This window comes from Procambarus clarkii, chromosome 7 (genome assembly GCF_040958095.1).
Source record: "Procambarus clarkii isolate CNS0578487 chromosome 7, FALCON_Pclarkii_2.0, whole genome shotgun sequence".
In the NCBI taxonomy this organism is placed as follows: domain Eukaryota; kingdom Metazoa; phylum Arthropoda; class Malacostraca; order Decapoda; family Cambaridae; genus Procambarus; species Procambarus clarkii.
The window spans coordinates 37,504,836-37,524,428 of record NC_091156.1 but is presented as its reverse complement, the minus strand read 5'-3'; the positions used below and the strand labels follow the sequence as shown (position 1 = coordinate 37,524,428).

At 43.7% G+C, this 19,593-nt stretch overlaps 1 protein-coding gene across 6 annotated transcripts in view; it reads right to left on the bottom strand.

Moving 5' to 3' along the window:
- The window catches only part of LOC138349809 (sulfotransferase 1A1-like), a 49,435-nt gene that overhangs the window by 8,043 nt on the left and 21,799 nt on the right, over nt 1-19,593 (bottom strand). For 2 of the 6 annotated variants that reach the window (XM_069314123.1, XM_069314146.1), the window contains exons 1-6: nt 17,832-17,956; nt 16,142-16,329; nt 15,831-15,976; nt 13,437-13,644; nt 5,852-5,978; nt 2,275-2,441 (exon numbers count right to left, since the gene is read on the bottom strand). In XM_069314123.1, coding sequence (XP_069170224.1) covers nt 2,275-2,441; nt 5,852-5,978; nt 13,437-13,644; nt 15,831-15,976; nt 16,142-16,315 — 822 coding nt within the window. In that variant the 5' untranslated portion in view covers nt 16,316-16,329; nt 17,832-17,956. Of the gene's footprint in view, nt 1-2,274; nt 2,442-5,851; nt 5,979-13,436; nt 13,645-15,830; nt 15,977-16,141; nt 16,330-17,831; nt 17,957-19,593 lie in introns of those variants that run through there. The other 4 variants (XM_069314126.1, XM_069314135.1, XM_069314130.1 and 1 more) reach the window with 3 other exon arrangements.

Genomic DNA, 19,593 nt, shown 5'->3' with positions numbered 1-19,593 from the left:
TTCCATGGAGTGTTCACTACCGTGCCTGAGCAGCTCCCATTGTTGGAAGGGGTTACCCTAGATGAAAGACGATCAGATATAAGAGGTCACAACAGAGGAGGTAATGAAACAGTTGACAACTCTAGATGTAAATTAAGCAGTTGAACCAGACAAAATATCACCGTGGATACTAAAAGCAGCGCAGGCTCTCAGCGTGCCTCTGGCAATGATCTTTAATGAGTCACTTATGTCGGGAGAATTGCCCAGTTGCTGGAAGAAAGCAAATGTCGTGCCGATCTTCAAGAAATGCGATAGGGAGGAGGCACTTAACTATAGACCTGTATCACTGACAAGCCTCCCTGTAAAATACTGTTAAGAATAATTAGGCTATGACCGGTTGCACACCTGGAGAACATTAGGTTTGTGAACATCAACATGGGTTCTGGACAGGAAAATCGTGCCTAACAAACCTTCTGGAATTCTATGATAAAGTAACGAGGATAAGACAGGGCAGATGGTTGGGCAGACTGCATATTTCTGGACTGCCAAAAAGCCTTTGATACAGTACTGCACATGAGACTGCTGTTCAAGCACGAGAGGCAGGCTGGGGTGGGGGGGAAGGGTCCTAGCATGGATAAAGAACTACCTAACAGGGTAGGTTACGTTACCAAAGAGTTACGGTAAGGGGCGAGAAGTCGGTCTGGCGAACAGGAAAAAGTGGAGTACCACAAGGATCGGTGCTGGGACCAATTCTATTTCTTGTATATGTTAACGACATGTTTACAGGCGTAGAGTCCTACATGTCGATGTTTGCGGATGACGCAAAGTTGATGAGAAGAGTTGTGACAGGTGAGGATTGCAGGATCCTCCAAGAGGACCTGAACAGGTTGCAGAGATGGTCAGAGAAATGGCTACTGGAATTCAACACGAGCAAATGTAAAGTTATGGAAATGGGACTAGGAGATAGGAGACCAAAGGGACATTACACAATGAAGGGGAACAGCCTAACTGACGACGCGCAAAAGAGACCTGGGTGTGGACATACACCTAATCTATCTCCTGAGGCACATAAATAGGATAACGACAGCAGCGTACTCTACACTGACAAAAGTTAGAACATCATTCAGAAACCTAAGTAAGGAGGCATTTAGGGCACTTTACACTGCCTACATGAGGCCAGTCTTAGAGTATGCTGCCTCATCATGGAGTCCCCATCTGAAGAAGCATATAATGAAACTGGAAAAGGGTCAGAGGTTTGCAACGAGACTCGTCCCAGAGCAACGAGGGATGGGGTATGAGGAGCGCCTGAGGGAACTGTGCCTTACGACACTAGAAAGAAGGGAGAGGGGGGGGGGACATGATAGGAACGTATAAAATACTTTGAGGGATTGACAGAGTGGACAGACGAAATGTTCACACGGAATAGTAACAGAACGAGGGAACATGAATGGAAGCTTTTAACTCGGATGAGTCAGATGTTAGGAAGTTTTTTTTAGCGTGAGTAGTGGGGAAAATTGAATGCACTTCAGGAACAGGTTGTGGAAGCAAATACTATTCATAATTTTAAAACCAGGTATGATAGGGAAATGGGACAGGAGTCATTGCTGTAAACAACCGATGCTCGAAAGGCGGGATCCAAGAGTCAATGCTCGATCCTGCAGACAACTAGACGAGTGGACACCGAGGAACACAGTCCGCGTCGCGTCTTACCCAGGTCTCTCCCGATTATAAGCTAAACCAAAGAGTAATGTGCAGTATACTGTACTTTACATTCATACGCAGTTTATTACTCTACTCCCATTCCACCATTCACATACTTACATCATATCACTTTATTCTGTAACTAAAGATGTAGTTAGTTTAATCGTCAATACACTTGCAAAGCTGCAATGAGCAATTAGTATTTATCACTCTACAACCCTCCATTTGCTTTTTCTTCAATGTATCAACTCCCTCTGCCAATCTTCCATAGATTTTTAAACCTTAGGTAGTCTTTTGTCCTTTGTGTTCACAATTCATATTCTGCCCGATTTTTATAGTTTGAACATTAGCAAATAATTATGTATCAATGTCGCCATAAAAAATGTAATATTGCTAAATAGGTCCCAGAACAGCCCTGGGGCAACACCTCCCTCTCCCTCCCACCACTCGGTAAGTGGGGTAAAATATTTACTCCAGACTAGTTCTGAGAGTCAACTTAGGCCAGCATCCCTTATTCCGTGAGCTACCCCCTAAAACCGTGAGTTAACATCGAGATGTGAAATCATTAATAGGAGGAGTAATCATGACACTTACATTATCAAGCTGCTGTTGGGAGAGGTTGGTGCCCAAGAACTCATTCAGTTTTCCAAGTTCCTTCTTTATGTCAGCTTTAAAGTCTTCATAAAACACAAAGTGCAAAAAGGTCTCATCCTTTTGCCCCCAGGCCATCATCAGGTTGGGCCAGTAGGGACAGTACAACACTGTAGATACGAACTACATTTAACTCAATGTTTTACATGGGTAAATAAAAGGTTAAGCCTTTAAATTTCGCAATAGTTATCTCCAAAATATATTTGTATAATAAGCTATATGAAACGCAGTTATTTCCGATACTGAAGCAATTAGCTAAAGAACACATTAATATTTTATAATTATTTAGAAGTTAAAATTTCAAGACTACACTGAGTTATTGCAGACCTCAGTATCGTACACTATTACACTACTACCGAGGAGAACTGCAACTAAACTGTCAAGAAAAAACAAAGTACTTGCACTTGTGGCCAATACTAACCACCTACACTAACTGGCTAGAGCAGCCTGATCCCATTTGTCCAAACACAGAAGGTACCTACCTACAACACCGCACAACTCAAACCTGAACACAGTATGCTGTTCCACCATGAAGCCCGTACCTTGTCAAGCACAAGAAGATGGAAAAAGTTGATGTATGCCACTAGGTTAGTCCCAGAACCAAGAGGCACAAGTTACGAGGAAAGGGTGAGGGAACTGCACTTCACGTAGATGGAAGACTAAAGTTCTGGGACACGTGATCAGTACATACAAAATTCGAGGGAATTTACATGGTAGACAAGGATATATTTTTTAAAAAATGGTGGTACACTCACAAGGGGGACAGGTGGAAGCCAAGTAACCAAATGAGCCACAGACTGAGAAAGAACTTTCAGTATCAGTAGTTGGTAAAGGGAATGCACTAGAATGTGGTGGAGGCCGACTCCATATACAACCTCAAATGTAGACGTGAGGGCGCTTCAGAAGCTCAGGAATCTGTTCAAGAGTATATCGACTGTAGAGAGGTGGGACTAAAGAGCCAAAGCTCAACCCCCGCAAGCACAACTAGTCGAGTACGTACACGTACGTACACACACACGCGCACACACACGTACACACGTTCCTTCCTTCTACTAGACTAGTCCCAGAAGGCATGAGGCATAAGAGGCATGAGTTATGAGGAAAGGCTGCGGGAAATGCACCTCACGACACTGGAAGACAAGAGTAAGGGGGGGACATGGTCACAACCTACAAAATCCTCAGGGGAATCGACCGGGTAAACAAGGATGAACTATTCAACACTGGTGGGACGCGAACAAGGGGACACAGGTGGAAGCCGAGTACCCAAATGAGCCACAGAGACGTTAGAAAGAACTTTTTCAGTGTCAGAGTAGTTAGTAAATGGAATGCATTAGGAAGTGATGTGGTGGAGGCCGACTCCATACACAGTTTCAAATGTAGATATGATAGAGCCCAATAGGCTCAGGAATCTGTACACCAGTTGATTGACGGTTGAGAGGCGGGACCAAAGAGCCAGAGCTCAACCCCCGCAAGCACAATTAGGCGAGTACACGTACACACACACACACACACATACACGTACACACACACACACACACACACACACACACACAGCTGGATTCGCCTACTTATAACATTTACACGCTTTCCTTCCAATAAAGAAGGAAATACCGAATACAGAACATGTCCGAGGATGATATTTAACAGACAGGCAAGATTCTGCCACCATTTGAAGTCCTAATCAAACGTCCAACCCATCAACACATCTTTACTTTGTCAGCCAAGTGCTTTCAGTAGAGAATACTATGAACATCACACTTCCTCGCCAACACTACCCAGTGTGAGGGACTGAATTTCCTCTGCTAGTTTTTCTATATTAGACCAGAGTGCTGCACGCTAGAGAAAAGTTCTCACACTACATGCCCGTATGTGAAGGCCTGCACAAACCAGAAAGTTAGGGCTGTATTTAGACTACAAGGAAGTCCAACTGCTCTGTGGAAAGAGTTACAGGATTTAACAGGTTTAACCGAGAAATGTGTAGAGGGAGATTTTAAACTAGCAGCCAACGGTTTCAGCGGGGTGGGGGGGGGGGGGGGGAGAGGGGCGAGCGTCGCCTCCCCCCCCACCCCCATCCTGTGCGGTGTGAAGTCATCCTCCTCCTAGGCCTCCCTCCCCCCCCCCATCCTGTGCGGTGTGAAGTCATCCTCCTCCTAGGCCTCCCCCACCCTGTGTGACGTCACGAGATGCCACAAGGCCAAGGACTTCATTCGTCGAGGCATGTCAGCCTCTTGACTTTTGGGCGGGAACGTCCGTGTTTGGAAGTGGCATCGTAGGCTCGCCTGCTTTGCTCTAATTGGTCATGGCAAGGTGGGGGGGGGGCGTCCTTGCCAGTCCCCTAGGCCGCCAAAAGGCAGTCTAGGACCGGCGATGTGAGAGCAAGACGTGTTTGGTGGTTGCAGCCGTGCCTCTGTCGCCACCACCCCTGTTATCGTGGTGTTATCACTATTTCCTCATCACCACAGTGACCCTGATATAGAGGATCGTGCCTGTCTCCAATTTGCGTGATCGTAGGCTGATTACCAAGAAATTTGAGTGAGAAAAGACACTAAGGAACACATGTTTGGAAGAGGCAACCTCGTTGTGTATCAGATGTGGCTCACATCTGAGGTCATCGGTAATGTGACCAAAATGATTTTGACCAACACCTTTGGCAGAAAGTAGGATTGGGAAGGGGTTTCTCAAGTGTTAAAAAAGGCCCCGGTTTGCGATTTTAGGAAAATTATGAGTCCAAAACTCCAAGTTTTGCTGTATAGCTGGCAAGGCCCACCATGGGGTCCACCATGGGGGTACATGGCCTGATGCAGAAAACACGTCTAAGTAAGATAACAGGTCAGGTCAGTAACTAAGTAGATGTCACCAGATTCCATATGTGCCGATGTTATGCCTGCTTAACCACAAGTCCAAGTATACCAGTAAATTGAGTAGGAGCAGCAATTAAACTGCCATTGTACTATAACACCAAAGTTGTAAACCAGAAGTAAACCCGCATATACATTGGTGGTACCAGGCAATAGACTACTTCAAGGTCAGGTTCTAATCCATCTGCCAATTTCTCCAAACAGACTACCAAATGTCTAGTAACCCCCCAGACCTATAGCCCAGTATAGAAGCCTCTTCAACACTAAAGTTACCATTCAGCAGGAGAACGGAAAGATCAATATTTAAAACTACCAAATACAAGCACTAACAACCGTAATAATTTACGAAGTTATGCCCTGGATGGAAACAAATTATAACTTGCACCTATAGTTAACTGGCAGCTGCCAAATACACAAGTTGTGGAGTCGTGGATACTAAATGACCGTGTGGGGGGGGGGGGACTTTTAGCATACCAATTGTCCTCATGTGGTGCTACACTTTGTTAAATCTGTACTAGTGTGTTGGCAATGATATAACAAGTCGCATGAATAGTATTTGTTTACACCTTAAATATTACGTTCTGATCGTGTTAGCTTTATCCGAGCATTTAATTTGTGCCACCTTGTCGAGGCTTCTCAAACACCACAACTGATTTACTTACAATCATTGTTCATGAAATGTTTGACGAAGTTGTCGAAGGTGCCAGTATAGTTGTGGAACTTTACGTTACAGAAGTGATAGAATAGCGATACAACCACGTCCTTGGGATCTCTAGCAATGTATACCACCTGAAAAACCATCAAATAACCATTAAGCACCATGATTGAAATTTAGGGTTAAAGATTTAAATTTATTTTTCAAAAAATAATTTAAAATATATATTCAACCAAGACTTAACTACACCATGGTTTAATAGGAGTTATTAAAGGTAACTACTATTGAACACGGGCTCCCTTCAGAGCCCAAAAGTAAAATCTGGTCATAGCTCTAATGTCCAATGTAGGGCGACTGGAAGTTCAGCTGGAGCAATCTCTTATGAAGGCCAGCGAAAGAACAGTCATAACTAAACCTTAATTAGGTTTATACAAATAAAAGCTCTCATGGGTCTAGTTACATTTAGCAAGCTTTAAACGATGAAACAATCAATTTTTATGTTGCTTTAAGAAACAAAGTAACATAAGTATTCCCACTTGTCTCAAATCTAATCTTATCAAACATGTCTGTGTTCAATTGTGTAATAAATATATTTTTACATTATATACACAATAGCTCTATAGATATCCATATATGCAATACACGATTGTAAGTACTATCAGCCCTCCCCCTGCAACTTCCCTTTGAAAATGATAGCTTCTGGACCATGTATGCACTATACAAGTGTTAACATGAACAATAGACGTACAGTGGACATCACCATGGTTGATGCCGTGGTAAATGCACTTATGAATAAGCAAGATATTTTCTATAAGCAAGTGCGAGAACGAGTTGGCTAATCCCAGGCCCATCTCTCCAAAGCTGTGCAGCCAAGTAACCCGACAAAATGGCATTCAACAGATTTCAGTGGAAAAGGCCTAAACTGCACCATGATCTGTATGCCTGTAGAAGAAGGGGGGTTGGCACAGTGGAATGTATTGTAACTGTTAGCCCACTTTAATGAGACTAGGAATGCCGATATTCCTGGACCTCTAGAAAGCTTTTGAACTGGCTAGCACCCCAGCTATTTTCCACAGCCTCATCAGCAAAGAGGTCAAAGGTAACCTGCTCTGCTGGACCAAAAATTGGCAACGCGTCATCCAGTGTTAACACAATCCAACACAGCCTAGATGACAGACACAGAGAGAGAGAGAGAGAGAAAGAAAAGAAAAATCATTACCTCACTAAAAAATTCTCATTAAAAAAAAAAAAATATTACCGCAACAAATCCTATCTACACCAGAGTAGCAGAAGGTTCGCCCTCCGTCATATGGTATCTTCAGGCTATAAAGTTTAGAAAGGTTAAATATCCCAAAAGGAATCTACAGAGGATATAGCAGTTCTGTTATATAGACTGCGTCTAGGTTACAGATGCAACTGGGAGATCGGTGAACCCTAAAGCAGTCAATCTTCTGCCAATCACAGAAGAGCCACTACTTCACTATCTCCTGGAAAGTGAAGCCTCTGAAGAGCTTTAAGGGTCCCTGAATCTTGCAATAACCGCACTGAAGCCACCCTCGTGGAAATAAGAAAGGCTCTCGGTTGAATAGGGTTTTTGTTAAAATAATTATCAAAAGAAGGCACTAAACCAGGAAGGCTATGCATCACCATCAAATGTGCAGAATCAGAGGGCACTAAATATCACCAAGAATGCCAATATGAGAATAGAAGCACAAAAGGCGAACGACTTCAAAAGTATCCGATTCACCAAGAATTCTAGTGAGGTACATGTGACCGAGATGGACGGTGGGAAAGCGAGACATACGCTTGTCCTGAAAGTCAGGACATTCAACAAGGACATCCACGACCGTAAGAGGGACAACGCCATTTAGACAAAGAACAGGGCGGTGCTCCATTAAGTGACCATGAGTTAAGTGTGTATGGACATTATGCGACCTCGCCAGAGCCGTTTCCCATCGCCAGTTACGGTGGTGGGAGGACAACCGTGAGGGAACAACTCTCCCGAGTATGCAGTTTGTTACCAGTAACAAGACCAATCCTGGTAACAGGTAAGGATGGAGGAATGAATAACTGGATAAAAGTCTGAATAAGAAATACCTTTATGGGAGACTGAACAAGAGCAGACAGCTTCTCTAGTGGCAGCATCTGCATGCTCATTTAGGTTGACACCAATATGAAAGGGAATCCAGCAGAACTCAACTGACTTAAATTAACTTGAAATAAACTGCCAACGCTGAATTTCTGAAGATGCTAGTCTCCAGAGATAGGCGACACCCAAGTGCTGTCAGGAAAAACCATTAGCCTACACCATCCGCAGACTTAGACCCATCGGTGAAGATGGAAATGGAGTGAGTGAAAAGTGTTCAAGGGAAAGTAGTTTCAGAACCGTAGGAAGGGGTTAAAGCTTCCGTGATGTCAAGGATGTACAAAACTTCGGAAGGGGGACTCCATGGGGGGGGCCAAGGAAGAAACAATACGATAAATATTAGAAATACAAACTGAAAGAATCCTGTAAGCGAGACAACCAGCCAAAAAGATGTGGGGGAAGATGAACGGGAACCACAGGATTGGTACAAGTTAAAGCACAACAGAGGCGAGAGTAAGGATGTTGCTAGGACTGCGCAAGATAGTGAAAACCGTAACAGCAGTCCTGGAAAGGTAAGAAGCCAGTGTCAACATACAAGCCGAGGGCAGGAGTCTAACGAAAGGCACCCGAGCTGAGGCACAACTCGGTATTGTGCAAAGCATCAAGACGGCAAAGAGTAAGAAACAGACGAGCAAGCAGGGGAACCATAATAGAGTTTAGACAGGACGAGAGAGGAATGTAAAACGCAGAGTCCACACCTATCCACTATAAGAAGTATGGAACAATACCTGAAGGAGGCTAAGGGCCTTAGAATATTCAACTCTGAAGTAAGAGATATGGTGCGACCAAGAGAAACTAGTGTCAAAGATTAACCTTTAAAGCCTAACGGAATCATTGTACACAAGGGGGTGACCAAGCGACAAAGCGGGACGAAGAACGACACTCTTCCGAGCAAGTCATTGCACAGGTCTTAGTCGAAGGGAACCATGCCATGATAGGTGGCCAAACACGACACGGCATCAATTGTAAGTTGAAGCCGCCGTTGAAGGAGATGCTAATCACCACCCCGACAGCAAAGGGTAAAATCGTCGATATTGAGGGTGGAGAAGACGCCAGAAGGAAGAGAGGAAAGAAGACCATCGAGGGCAACCAGAAAAAGTAGTGCTCAGAACACTACCTTGGGGCACCACCATCGTGATGCTGAAAATACAGAATGTACCAAGCCTCACTCAAAAGGAACGACGAGAGGAAGCTTTGGAGAAAGAGGGTAGATTTCCACTTACGCGAAAAGAATGAAGTTGGGACAGAATATGATATCGCGAAGTGGTGTCATAAGCCTTTTCCAGGTCATAAAGGACGGCAACAACGGAGGTCTTCGCAGCTATAACAGTACGAATATAGACCAAGTTCACCAGGACATCTGTTGTGCTGCGGCACTTGCGAAAACCCAATTGAGAAGAGGGTGAAGGTGGTGATAGTTTTCCGAGAACCACATCAGACGAACGTTAACCATGCATTCAAAGAGTTTGCAGACCACTCGTGAGGGCAATAGGGCGAAGTCCTTAGAGGATGTCCCAAGACTCTGGTACTGGGAGGACACCAGCATCGAGCCAGTCGTCGGGGACTGGCGACGACTCCCAGACCCGATTATACAGACTAAATCCCGAGACGTGCATGGAGGGAGATGTCTAAGCACCTTATGAATGCCATCAGAGCCCACTGCCGTAGAACCACAGAGGGGCCAGAGCAGACCAAAGTTCAGAGAAAGAAGGGATCTTTATATAGAAGTCCGCGAAGAGTGCAGAAATCTAAAGGAAGAGATTCAAGGACAGGTTTACGGAGAAAAGATTGAGGAAGATGAGAACCAGTGCCAACAGAAGAAAAGTGGGAACCCAGTTCAATCACACCCTGCAACGGGTCCGCCACAAGAGTACCACGGAGGTGAAGGACCGGCGGGACATCGGGAACGAACTTACCCGCTATCTTGCAGACAGGCTTCCAGATCTGCAGCAGAGGCGTTTCAGACGTAAATGGAGGAAACATAAGACTTCCAACACTCACGGTTAGCTGTGCGAATGTCTTAGATGTACGCCTTCCGAAACAAAAGAATCGGCTGTCTGCCGGTGGCAGACTCTTCCAGGCTGCATGCTTACAGCCAGGGAAGAAGAGGATGAACGGTTCGAGAAGGCGACCCTGGGTATTTGTCAGAACATCACCCCCCAGAGGGTATGTAGACAATTTAAACAACCCAGCAGGAGCACATGCTCTGGCAAGTAGTCCAGATGTTCAAGATCAGAAAGAGAAAGCAGGACGTTTGGGGGGGGGGGGGGGAATTTAACAAATCATGTACCACTTACGCAAAAGACACGCGCAGCAGAACATTGGAGACGCGATAGAAAAAAAGTAGGGGGACGAAGGGAACATCAGAATGAATCAAGAGAGCGGAAGAGGAACTGTCCCCAGCAAAAGCCAAGGGGGGGGGGGGGGCAGGGCTGAACGGAATAGCAACGAAAGTGACCAGGACGAGCACCAAGCATCGGCTTCTGGAGAAAGACAAAGGGGCGAAAACTGAAATCAGAAGTTGCATTTGATGGAAACTGGCGTAATATCTTTTAATATTTCATTAAAGAATAGACATCGACAAGGAGAAAGGACAGCTACAGAGGACAATGAAGATGAAAAAAGGAACACAACGTTAAAGAAGTGCACGATCAGGATCAGTCAGGGTTAGGGGGCATGGGTAAACCAAGTAAGGGTGGAGGGGAGGGAGCAGAAGGAATGACCAGAAGCATACGAGCAGGGTCCGGAGGAGGATGGGGGGGGGGTGAGGAAGACAATCGAGGGTCATGGACAGCAGGAGGAAGAACAGAAACCAGGGAGTGCTCAATAAATGCAGAAACCGAGAGGGAAGCAGTGGCCAAAATGCCTCCATACCAGGAACAGGGGGGGGGGGCCCAACCACCGAAACGGAAGGGGATGGAGCGAGAGTCAGTGGTAGGAGGCGAGGAAGAAAGCGAAGCCTTCTTACTCGCCGGGGAAGAGGAAGAAGTGCCAGCCTTTCGTTTCTGATGCAAAGAGTCAGGCGTCCCAACAACAACGTACTGGGCAATAGATTCAAGTCTCTAAGATAAGCTGAACGAGGGCAAACACGATGGCCGCAGGGAGAGTGATAAACGTCAGCCTGCACAAACAGGCGGGCGGCATGAAGAGCCAAAAGACTAAGAAGGATGGGAAGGAGGGAGACCGAGGAACAAGACACAGGAGATAAGACAGACTGGGGTAGGAAGAAGGGGAAACCCAGAAAGAACTATGACGTGGACCCTGCGGGACGGAACAAACGAACAGAGGCGGCGGCGGTGGGCGTGTCTGGGTTTAAGGCCTGGAAACGATCGAGAGTGAGGAATGTGGAATGGACGAGGAGGAAGAGCACAACACAAGCATAAGAGACACCAGCAAAAGGGGATAAACTACGAATTTTGCGCCTCGCCTCAGGAAAAAAACAAACGTTCCCGATGCTTCAAGGTGAGGACGGCTGCCTCAAGTTTGTAATGTACACACACGCGGGAGAAGGTAAGGTAGGGTAGGGTGGGTTTCTCCGCAATTGAGGCAGCGAGCCTCAATTGCGCTTCTCCCTTCCTGGGAGAAGTGCACTCCGACTTAGTGCCCTTCGTCCCCACACACAAGAGAGATACTGGAACATCTGAGGGTACCATGGCCAAACCTCCAGCACTTATTACAGAGCCAAGGAGAGGGAATGTACTCTTGGACAGAGAACCTGCAACCAGCAAAAATGACAGGATGGAAGGGCCCTACCATCTGAGGTAATCTTTACAACCTGAAGGGGCTGATAACTTTGGCGACGACCACGAAGGGGGAAAAGTAAGCGTGTCTACCTGGCGGACAGAATGGCTTGGGCTTCGAGGATATGCCGAATATCTTCGTGGCAGTCTTGTAGATTCCTAATGCCGGTTGCATCATTGGGTGGGAGGAGAACAGTGCCAACACTTATTCAACAGTGTTCTTTGAGACCCGAACAGGAGTTTCGCCAATGCGGAATAAAGCGGCCAATTGGGTGGCTGCATCCCGAGAAGCAGCAACAGACACGTGTACCGAGATGGGTGGGGTTGAAAGTAACAGGAATCTACTGAATCAGTATGATGCCTATAGAGGGAGAAATCAGGTATAGCATCCGGAGGGAAATCAAAGCATTTGGCCCACGAAGCAGGACCAAACAAAGATTGGTATGCACTAATACAGGAAGGGATCGAGAGAGTGCGGCCGTGCCGTGGATTGCGTTGAGAACCTAGAGAGAGAAAGAGAAAGAAAGGGGGGGGGGGGAGGGGTTAAAGGCACAGTAATCAATGAGAGCGAGACATGCCAGGGGATGGGGCGGTCCCCACTGTAGGCTTGTGGCCCGACCCAACTACAGAGGAAGGAAGGAAGGAGAGTCAAAGGGAGTAGTAAGGAGGGTCAAAGGAGGAGCAAGGTCGGGGCACAATGCAGCTGGAGCCTATAAAGCCCGGTCTTCCAATAGTCGGAGTCGGGGGCTTAGTCGCCCATTCCCACGAACTTGAGAAGGTAGAAGAGAAGCCGAATTTGACAAAGCTAGAGTAAACACTCATTCACGTATGTTCCCCAACACCCACAATTAGAGGCAGGACACCCAACAAGAGACATGTTGCCGATCTTGCCGGGGGCTCCCCTACGGGTGCGTCACGAGTATACACTTAACAAATGCCACCTTAAGAACCATCAGTCTGTCAAGATCAGGTTCAGCGACGAAAGAAGGATTGACAATGAAAGCATACCCTCGCTCGCGACGTGGCTACCACAATTCAACAGGTGCAAGAGTAAGCCTCCTCAAACACCCGGGCGACAAATCAAAAGGCCAAAAAGAATAGTCAAAACAGGCAAAAAGTCGGCAGCAAATAATTGGAAAGGAGAAGAGGGAGAAAAACGAAACATTAGGAAAATGAAAAGTCGCCCTGCAGAATTCGTGAGGATAACAGCAGGAGCACAAGGCCACAAAAGGACAGAGGACTGTCCCAATGAGTATTACACTCCGGCGGCAGCCGCCCACCAAACTCCCCCTTCACGGAAACAATGGACCAGACAGGGATGGTGGGGGAGGGGGGGGGGGGTTATTGGAAAAAAACCTGTCAACAGGTAAACCAAAGGTAGTAGGGGCTCAAGGAGGGTAAGGAAGGTCAATTCATGTCCACTACACAGCTCCCACATTTAAAATTTGATCAAGTTACTTAAGGAAACAGTCTTCCCAATATTTAGATTGAAACCAATAATATTAAACTTTAAATGAAGCATTAGGAACTGCTGGATTAGACGACATTTTACTGAACATTTTATCTTTTGTACCTAATTTAACTAACGCCTTAATCGTTTGATTACAAACAGTCGAAGATTTTCTTTTATGCTCCATGAAGCAGTGATGGCAAATCAAACCATTTTATTCCCATAAAACCATTAGATTACAGTAGCCAACTCTGACCTTCGTGGTTAGAGGAAGGGTAAGCGGCAGGAGGGTGCTGGGCAGGTGGGTCTTCATCACTCTAGGAGCAGGTAAAGACTCGCTAATCTGCAGAAACACTCCGTCTTCTACCTTCTTCCCTGGACACATTTGACGAAACATTTCTGTCATCGGCTGAGGATTCTCAACAGTGCTTCTTATGGTCTTGCTGTCAAGCATCATGTCAAAGCTGGAATATTACTACTACAATTACTAAACTTTACCAGAACTGAAATTTTATAGCTTCAGAATCAATACATTTCAGTCGTTTCTTAAACCATTCATCAGTTATGCGATAAGTTCTGGTAACATTTCTTTATATAAACCCATCCAGCAGCACAAATATAGGATCCTTCATACATTGCAACCGATACCCGAATGGTTCTTAACTAATCACATGATTTTTTAAACTTAACTGTTGAGTGCAACAACTTCACATTCAAGCACGCCTTAACATCACGTGCGCCAACTACGTAACCTAGACATTTATACCAAAAGTTAATTGTCACAAAACTATCACCATCTTAAAACAATATTAGGCTTCACTTTACAACTAATATGACCTATACCCATGCCCTATATTCTGCCACAGAATATCAGACCTTATACTACTTATTGTGTCTAACCCATTCTCCTATTAAGATACGTACAAAAACCATGTGCACCATATTACAAAGATTGACGTTCTAAGCAATTAGGTAGATTTTTTCCACTAGTCACTTTTTAGTCCGAAAATATTTAAAAATATTCCAATGCCTAGTATAGCACATTTACTTAATTAAACATATGTTGCCTGTAATAGATCTAGGAAAGGTTAGTCGTCTTAGCAACTACAGTAGAAAATTTGTTTCTCTAAATTCAATAGCATAGATTCCTACTTAATTGAATCAAGTTGTACATCTGTATGTGCAATTGTCCTCATCCTTCCTGTAAGTACTCCCAATACAGGGAGGGATGGGTTTGTCAAAAGTACCATTTACTGTAAACAATGTAGTGTGCGAGTGAAAAGTAAATTTAGGACAGTTTGGCATCAATGGTAAACAGGATTATCCAACAATGATTAAGTGTCACTAATTTTCAACAACCAATAACTAAGTCACAATCACCCGAGTCACCAATTTCGCTCACACACACACACAGTGTTAAGAGAAATATTTACACAAGACATCCGAAGCGATTGTTTCACACGCAAGACCTGAATTTATGTAATTACAGTATGGAGCCAAAGTATTTGGACCAATCATGAAGATAACTGGTACAAATACCCATTTGGTATATATACCAACATTGGTACAATTTTGTTAGTCGCTAAAGCTTAAGATAATAGGCTCAAGTGACTTTATAAATGCATTTAACAGTGTAGCCAGGGTAAGCATCCCAACCAGTAGTAACGTATGAAGAAATTTATGACAGCAAGTTATTTATAGGTTAAATTTATTTTTGGCAACACTAGTATTTAGTCCGCCAGGACCTCTGTCCACCAAACATTTTATAAAAAATCTCCTCGCCCAGCACCGCCTTAAACAATATTAATCTTTTAATGAATTTACAATCCCCAACCCCCTTTTTTCTCCCACTAATGAAAATTAGTTGCAATGTTCACAAAACTCTAGAGGCGGAAGAAATGCAGTGAAACAAGACGAGGTAGAAGGTAAACGGTATTTGAGCCTAATGCATTACCTAATTTTACAGTCAAGCTTGGGTGAGGCCGTATTAATTACAGAAAAGTAAAAGCGCTCGCAAAATGTGTCTTGACCCCTCCCAAGTTATATATATTCGTAATAACCATTATTTCTCAAGATAATTCCCCTCCCCAAATAAATTGACGCACTAATCTGAACAACCCTTGAACAAACCATTTTAGGTCTAGTCTAAGAACGTAAAGTACTAACACAGGAAATGCCAAAAGATATACCGGCACCCAGTCTGATTAAAATATCTGCCAACATCATTTTATCCACATCCGGTGCAATGTTAAGCAGCAGTGTAATCGTTTTATGAAATTTCATCCAAAAAATACAAAAATAGTCTTTTGTAGAGATATAAAATAGTTAAATTATTTACGAGAAATATTTAAGAACATTAGTAAGATCTTCGCTAATATTATCTGGTCTTCAAAATTACCAGAATTTTGTCTAAGGTACGTCCACAAATTTGCAAATTTACTGCCACTTGCTGAACTATTACAATAAAGTAGTTTCTACAGAAAAGCTATCTAAATCGGGGCTCTGAGAACTTTAATGAGCTAAGCACTAATTAAAAATAAAAAAAATCCTACCGATTTACTAGGCGCAATCAGACTACAATAGTTATTATACCACTGATCCCAGGCGTTACGAAGACAATCACACTGATAAACTAATAAGAATGTTATACTCTATATGCGGTGCTCTGATGAAGATGGGCAGGTCGGCCCTCTGGTTGTTGAGGTCGGGGTTGTGAAGCATCGTCCACACCAACTCCAACATCCAGGTCGTCCCAGACCTGGGCATTCCCATCACAAGTACGTCACCTTCAGTGAACTGAAGAGAAACTTATTGTAGTATACATTAGAGAGAACACAAGTGTATACAATTGTTACCCACATATATACCAGGGGCGAGGGATCCAAGTCCAGTCCCCCCCCCTCCCCCTCGGACCAAGTATATAACCAATATTCAAGGGTCAGAGTAACAATGACACCACACCTTGAAGTTGTAGATGGTGTCAGCATATTTGGTGAAGAGTGTCGGGTAGAGATAGCCTCCGGGCCTGAGGCGGATCATACCATGGTTGTAGAGCGTCTGTTCCTCCTCCATCCTGGCCAGCCACTCCTCGCTCATGGCCTCCACCCGGTGACCACTAGCCAGCTTCGTAGTCATCTTCCTAGGTACAACTACAGGGGTCGTTATGGCAGTCAACTCTTTAACATACCTTGTCTATGTCAGGCATTACAACAGTGAGGTAAAAATTAGATACTTTAGTAAACATTTTTACAAACTGATGGCGAGGATGATGAAGGGTTGGGCATGGGTGACACGACTGGTGGTCAGGGCTGTGTCGGTCGATGACCTGTGTTTGTGACCCCGGGAAAGGGGGGGGGGTATGAACAATTTTACTTGGCAAGGGTATTAGGTGGGGAATATTATGGAAGATGTGTAGACTGTGGGTCAGGGAGGTGTCAAAGCTTCACCGGTTCCTGCACTTTCCAATTCAAATTATGTAAATAGAACTACTCGACAAAAAATTGTCACTTCAAAACAAAAATTATTTTAGAATAGGGAATCTAGCGTAACCAGCGCCACCAGTCGCCACTCCTGGGGTGGGGATGTTTGGGAAGAGAAAACTAAAGTCACCAGACCTACCACACCACATACTGAACCATGCAACACCTGCCTGTTTAAGACTCAAAAAGCACAGTATAATCCGAAATGCCATACAAGTTTACACTTTAATCCGAAATACTTTTAAGGAATATCTTACCTGATCACACAAATGCCGCACTTTAATAATTTTTAATCTTTAAACCTAGTAATTATATATTCAATATATGTTACAACGGTCGACATGCAACATGCATTAGATGTAAATATAACCTCACTAAGACTGCCATAACCTGGTGGTAAAATCTTAGCCTACTTACAACTACACAGTTACTATATTACCTTCACAAAACTTAAAAGTCCACCTTCAATCACAAGCCGACGGACTAAGAAGGAGGTGGTATACATTTTAAATACACAAATCACATTAAGAAGAGTCCTAATGTCTGCAATAAATCCAGATATCTGGAATGTTTTAAATACTGTAATACAAACTCCCTGCCAATGGCGGGGCGTGTTACCAGCAATTTCTTAAAAATATGCCAATTCAACGCACCGTTATTGGAAGTCAGCACAGAAGCCAATTTAAACCATAATGGAGATGGATCAATATTGCATTCTCTCCAAGTTATATGTGCCATCCACTGTACTGTTATGCTATTCCTGCACGACACCAAACACCAAGGAGTTGCTCTACAAAGAGCAGAATATAACATGGCAAGGAAGGTAGTATTTATAGCGTGCAGGAACCATATTTGCGGTGAGAAGTAAGAGCTGCTCGTCTTTTACAGTCCCTCCAACATTATATTCCCTCCTGACAACGTCGGCAATAACTACAAACATTTGTGAATTTATCTACTCATATTGCACAATTACACCAATCACAGCATCTTTCACAAATACAGTGCAAATACACTCTGCTCACTCTTTCAACAAAACTACTGCATTTGGCAAATAGACTGTAGTTATACGAAGTTACTAAAACAGTTATACAGTCCCTAAATTTTTTTCACATTTTAACTATAGTCTTCCCTGCGGAAAAATAATTTAAATACGTCTATACACTACAGCTCACCTTCTGACACTGAAGGTAACACTGATGGAGGGAGGAGGAGGAGCACAACAGCTCACACCAACACAAGCAACACATATGAACTGTCATTGGCTGAGGCTCCACCCAAGTCAACACCCCAGTGTTACCAACTCTGCTAATGAAGTGCTCTCATCCATCTAGTGATTCCAATTTAGTGTACTAATTAACCTTAGTCTATCTTTTACAGATAATAAAAAACAGCTGTAAGATGACATAGAGAAAAATGAGGCACAAAAGTTATGTTAAGGAAGAACAGTAGAATGCTTCGTCTAAATAACTATTAACATTAATTCCGGTTGTTTCCCAAAATCTCGCTGTTTTTCAGGCTTGAAAAAAGTCTAAATTAAAGGGGTTTACTCCACAATAAGTGTAAAAACCTTAACTCTAGAGGACAATGACCTGTAATTGGAGGACGCATTTTAGTGGCTGGTATCTATAGTGTGCGGGTCACTGGTCATTACGTGTGAGAACGAGGGAAGTGTACAGCGATCTCACCAAAACCGGACCTAACAATTAATGAATCTTTACATGTGCACTATGTAAGGAAGCGTAAACATTAACATGCTTTATTGAGAATACAAGTGTGGTAATGTGTAGATTTTCTCATCTTTAACAGCATCAGCATCAATAGGTAAGGTCGCAGAGTGAAGGTTTTCTAAGTTAGACAAACGAACATCAACCACAGATTTTTCTAGCGTCAGCAGAGAACACTAAGCAGTGCTATCTAGACTGATAGACAACACCCACTACCATCAACATGGTTACTTAATTATAGTCGGCATCTTACCCTGGGATGTGGTACAATCATTGGTCGGCACCTTACCCCTGGGGTGTGGTACACACAGTCACAGGTCCGCACCTTATCCTGGGGTGTGGTACAGTCATTGGTCGGCACCTTACCCTGGGATGAGGTACTGACAGTCATTTTTTTTTCTTTCTTTTTTTTTTAAACAGAGCAATTACTGCGTACAGTAACCATATAACAGGAAAGCGCAGAAGAACAAAGAACTCAGAATAACAACAACACATAACACGTAACACAGATCAACATAACACAAAAGTGAAAACAAAGAATAACATAAAACTCATAAGAACACACACACACAAGCAAAAGCAGCACTACCCAGATGGGGCGTGCCAAAAGCGTCTGTAGTGACAAAAAGCGCACAGAGAGCACCATAAAACCAAGGGTAAAATATATACAAGGAATACACATATACACAATAACACAAACTAACACAAACACAAAACACACCCACCATGCGCCACACCACACAACAGCAGACAACACACCACAGAATCGAGAACACAATAACAGAACATGGTAATATAACACTAGAAATACAACATAGTAAACAAAATGCAGGAAAATAACAAGGGAATACAACAAAGCAATACACAACACAATACATAGATCAAAGGAAACAGAACACATTTGCATTACAAAGTAAAATATCAAATTAAAAAATGAGAAATAAAGAATCGGTATAACACAAACCAACATTGGAACATAGAATACAGTAAATAGGACACATAATAGAACAAATCGTAAATAAGCATAAACAAAAATGGAATCTTACACATAGGTAACAATGAAATACAGGCAAAAAAGAAAAAACACTAGAGCATTATAACCCAGCTCGGTAAGAAAACAGGAAAAAAAAGGAACCTGTATCACATTGCTCAACAAAACAATGAAAGAAATAAAGCAACACAAAGCAAGAACCACACACACAGTCAATCA